This window comes from Neopelma chrysocephalum, unplaced genomic scaffold (assembly GCF_003984885.1).
Source record: "Neopelma chrysocephalum unplaced genomic scaffold, ASM398488v2 Primary Assembly neopelma1_186771, whole genome shotgun sequence".
Classification (NCBI taxonomy): Eukaryota; Metazoa; Chordata; class Aves; order Passeriformes; family Pipridae; genus Neopelma; species Neopelma chrysocephalum.
The window spans coordinates 1-4,365 of NW_020938995.1; the positions used below are offsets into that span (position 1 = coordinate 1).

General features: G+C 63.2%; 1 protein-coding gene across 2 annotated transcripts; it reads right to left on the minus strand.

Annotated features, from left to right (window-relative positions):
• Positions 1-301: 301 nt before the first annotated feature.
• Positions 302-3,944, minus strand: LOC113962983 (neuropathy target esterase-like). 2 transcript variants are annotated; one of them, XM_027673773.1, is made up of 6 exons: positions 3,812-3,944; positions 2,864-3,020; positions 2,074-2,190; positions 1,902-1,971; positions 801-917; positions 302-446 (listed from the first exon to the last, which is right to left on the minus strand). In XM_027673773.1, exons 1-6 carry the CDS (start codon positions 3,922-3,924, stop codon positions 322-324), a joined length of 699 nt encoding a protein of 232 aa, XP_027529574.1. In that variant the 5' UTR covers positions 3,925-3,944; the 3' UTR covers positions 302-321. The 2 variants fall into 2 exon arrangements, with proteins under 2 accessions (XP_027529574.1, XP_027529575.1); XM_027673774.1 differs by lacking the exon at positions 801-917.
• Positions 3,945-4,365: the final 421 nt, after the last annotated feature.

Here is a 4,365-nt window from a genome sequence, read left to right on the forward strand (position 1 = left end):
GAGGTGCCCTGGGAAGGCACCTGAGAGGACACCAAGAGATGATGGAAGATGGATGGATTCATCCTGCATGGGAAGAAATGGAGATGCCCCGGGAAGGCACTTGAGATGAAGGACCCCAAGAGACGGACGGACATTCCTTGCGCGCGAAAGACGCCGACGCCCAACGAGGAAGCCCCCGAGAAGCCTCCAAACAAAGCAAAGACGTCCCAAATCCGGCCTCGGCACCTCCGTCCGCCGAGATCCCACCTGGTGGGGGCCGCGCAGCCCCCGCCCCGCCGCCCGCCTGCGCCCCCGGCGGGGCCACTCCCGGCGGTGGAGCCGCTACTTGCCTGGCAGGTTGTTGATGTAACCCCCGTCCATCAGCAAGTTGCCGTCCTTGGGGTCGCAGAGGGGCGGGAGGTACCCCGAGAGGGTCATGCTGGCTCGCACGTAGCGCCAGAGCGAGCCTGCGCCGGCGGGAACAAACGGCATCAGCGCCGCCCGCCCCGCAACCCCCCGGCCCGGGGGGGGGGGCTGCCCCTCGCCCCTCGCCCTGCCCGCGGCACGTCTGCACCCCACGGGCGCCCGGCGGGCACCCCCGGGTGGCAGAGGAGCCCGTGGCGCGCCCTGACCGGCCCTTTGCAAAGTCCAAGTGGCTCGAGGTGGGACGGGACGTGGGTATTTTGGGGGGGGGGACGTGGTTTTTTGGGGGGGGGGGGGGGGGGGTTTGGGGGGGTGGTGGTGGTTTTTTTTGGGGGGGGTGGGAGAAGGCGGGTTTTTGGAAGGGGGAGGCCGGTGGCCCCGGCGAGCGAGGTGCTGACCTGGGACATTGTTAACATAGCAGCCGTCCACCAGCCAGTGGCTGTCCTTGGGGTCGCAGAGCGGAGGCAGGTAGGGGGTATAGGAGGCACTGGCTCGGACGTAGCGCCAGAGGCTGCCTGGGGACGGAGAGGACACGGTCACGGCCACGGGGGAGGTGACCCAGGAGGTGCCCGGGCGTGGGGGGACGTTGGCAGCCCCAGCGGAGCGGGGAAGGGCGGGCGGGTGGGTGGGTGGGTTAGAGGGGGTGAGAGGGGATTAGTGGGTGTTAGAGGCGCGGGCAGAGCGAGAGCCAGGCTGCTGAGGGGCCACCAGGGCGGCCCCCGTGGACGGCAAAATGTCCCAGGTGAGCTCCGCCACCGAGGCAAGGAGGAGGGGCAGCCACCACAACAACGTTCCTGCCACCGCCGCGACAGCCCCGCCACCGCTGTGTCCCCACTCATCGTCCCCAACACCACAATGACCCCACCTCATCATCCCCACCACTGCCATGTCCCCACCTCATTGTCCCCACCACCACAACGACCCCACCTCGTCGTCCCCACCACCACAATGACCTGATCTCATCATCCCCACCACTGCCATGTCCCCACCTCATCGTCCCCACCATCACAATGACCTCATCTCATCATCCCCACCACCGCTGTGTCCTTACCACCACCACACCGTCCCCACCACCACGAGGACCCCACCACAACTCCCCCACCACAGCGATGAACCCCCCACCACTGTGGTGTCCCCACCACTGCTGTGGTGTCCCCACTTCCACTGTGGTGTCCCCACCTCCCCCCCGTCCCCGTGCCCCACGTGCCGTGGCTGGGGGGTTACTGGGGTTAGTGGTGAGTGGATGTGTTAATGGCTCGTGCAGCCTCCCCGGGGTCGGGGGGCAGCTCCAGCCCTGCCCCAAGTTGTGCCCCCACCCCACCCAGGACGTGGGGCACAGCCAGACCCCCACAGGGTGGGAAGCCACCACTGCCTGGGCTCACCACGAGCCCTCTGAGCCCTGTCCTTGCCCCCACGGCACCGTTTTGGGGTGCTGACAAGGAGGGGCCCCCCAGTGGGGGACGGGGTGGCCCCCCAGGAGCTCCCCCGGGCGCTCTTACCATCGGTGTGCACGCGCATGGCCGAGGCCGTGATGTCGGTGGTGACGTTGAAGTAGGGCAGCCACAGGTCCTGGGGGGACAGCACGGGGTGGGTGACGCCGTGGGGACATCGGGGGGGGGTCAGTGAGGGGCTGGACCCTCGCCGTGGGGGGGAAGGGTCAGAGGGTCGCACCTCGATCTGCTTGTCCTGGAAAACCTTGTTGATGCTGGCGTTGAAGGCTGAGCCCGAGAACATGGAGGTGATGGGGTAGGTGAGGTCCAGCACGGTCTCGAAGACCGAATTCATGCACTGGAAGAGGAGGAGGAGGAGGAATAAGAAGAGAAGGAGGAAGAGGAGGGAGAAGAAGGAGGAGGAAGAAAAATATGGAGAGAAGAAGGAAGAGGAGGAAGGAGACAAATGAAGGCAGAGGAAAAGGAGAACGAGAAGGAGGAAGAGGTGGAGGAGGAGAAAGTGGAGGAGGAGGAGAAGGAGGAGGAAGAAAATTATGGAGAGAAGAAGAAAGAGGAGGAAGGAGACAAAGGAGGAGGAGGAGGAGAAGGAGGAGGGAGAAGGAGAAAGAGGAGGGAGAAGGAGAAGAAGAAGGAGAAGGAGGAGGAGAAGGAGGAGAAGGAGGAGAAGGAGGAGAAGGAGGAGGAGGAGGGGGAGAAGGAGAAGGAGAAGGAGAAGGAGAAGGAGAAGGAGAAGGAGAAGGAGAAGGAGAAGGAGAAGGAGAAAAAGGAAGAGGAAGAGGAGGAGGAGGAAGAGGAAGAAGAGAAGGAGGAGGAGGAAGAGGGGAAGGAGGAGGAGAAGGAGAAGGAGAAGGAAGAGAAGAAGAAGAAGAAGAAAAAGAAGAAGAAGAAGAAGGAGAAGAAGAAGATGGTTTAGAAACAACCCAGGCAAGGCTGGCCATGGGTGGGGGGCCCTGGCCATGGGTGGGGGGCCCTGGCTGGGGTGGGGGAGGCCCCCCACACCCCAGACCCACCTTGGCCCACTCCCGAGCCCGCTGCTTGGTGCGCACGGCGCTGCGCTCCTCCGCGTACAGCGCCCCGATGAAGGCGCCGATGGAGGTGCCCCCAACCATGTCGATGGGGATCCCCGACTCCTCCATGGCCTTGATCACCCCGATGTGGGAGCAGCCCCTGCATGGAGGGACATGGAAAACCAAGAGGGGTGAGCCCAGGATGTCCCCACCCCACCAGGTCAATGGGTGACTCCTCCATCACCCCGATGTGGGAGCAACCCCTGGATGGATGGACAAGGAAAACCAAGATGGACGAGCCCAGGACCCCCATCCTGCCATGTCAATGGGGATCCCCGACTCCTCCATCACCCCGATGTGGGAGCAGCCCCTGGACAGACAGACAGACAGACGAGGAAAACCAAGACAGATGAGCCCAGGACCCCCCATCCCGTCATGTCAATGGGGATCCCCGACTCCTCCATCACCCCAATGTGGGAGCAGCCACTGGACAGACAGACAGACAGACAAGGAAAACCAAGATGGATGAGCCCAGGACGTCCCCACCCCAGCAGGTCAATGGAGATCCCTGACTCCTCCATGACCCCAGTGTGGGAGCAGCCCCTGGACAGACAGACAGACAGACTGACAGACAGACAGACAAGGAAAACCAAGATGGATGAGCCCAGGACCCCCCACCCTACCATGTCGATGGGGATCCCCAACTTCCCCATTGCCCCAGAGTGGGAGCAACTCCTGGATGGAGGGACAAACCCTACAAGAGCATGGATGAGCTGAGGACCCCCCAACCCGCCAGGTCCCACCCGCCACGTCGATGGGGATCCCCGACTCCTCCATCACTCCCATGTGGGAGCAACCCCTGGACAGAGACAGACAGACAGACAAGGAAAACCAAGATGGACGAGCCCAGGACCCTCCACCCCGCCGGGTTCCACCGTGTCCAGCGCCCACCTGGCGCCGCCGCCGCCCAGGACGAGGGCGATGGTGTTGCCGGTGAGGACCCGCGCCAGGCGGGAGAAGTCGCTGTGGCGGTCGGGCTCCTTCTCAAACACCTTCTCGTACATCTCCCGCTGCGAGGAGGGGACAGACGGTGGGTGATGGTGACCGTGGAAGACCATGGGAGACCATGGAAGACCACCAAGGTCACCCAGTGATGATGACCATGGCAGGACACCAAGGTCACCCAGGGTTGGGGATGGACAGTGGTTGACAATGACCATGGAAGACCATCAAGGTCCTATGGGGTTGGGGACAGTGGTTGACAATGACCATGGAAGACCACCAAGGTCACCCAGTGATGACGACTATGGCAGGTCATCAAGGTCACCCAGGGCTGGGGACAGACAGCGGTGGACAATGACCATGGAAGACCATCAAGGTCATACGGGGTTGGGGACGGGGTTGACAATGACCGTGGCAGGTCACCAAGGTCACCCAGGGTTGGGGATGGACAGTGGCTGACGATGACCATGGAAGACCACCAAGGTCACCCAGTGATGATGACC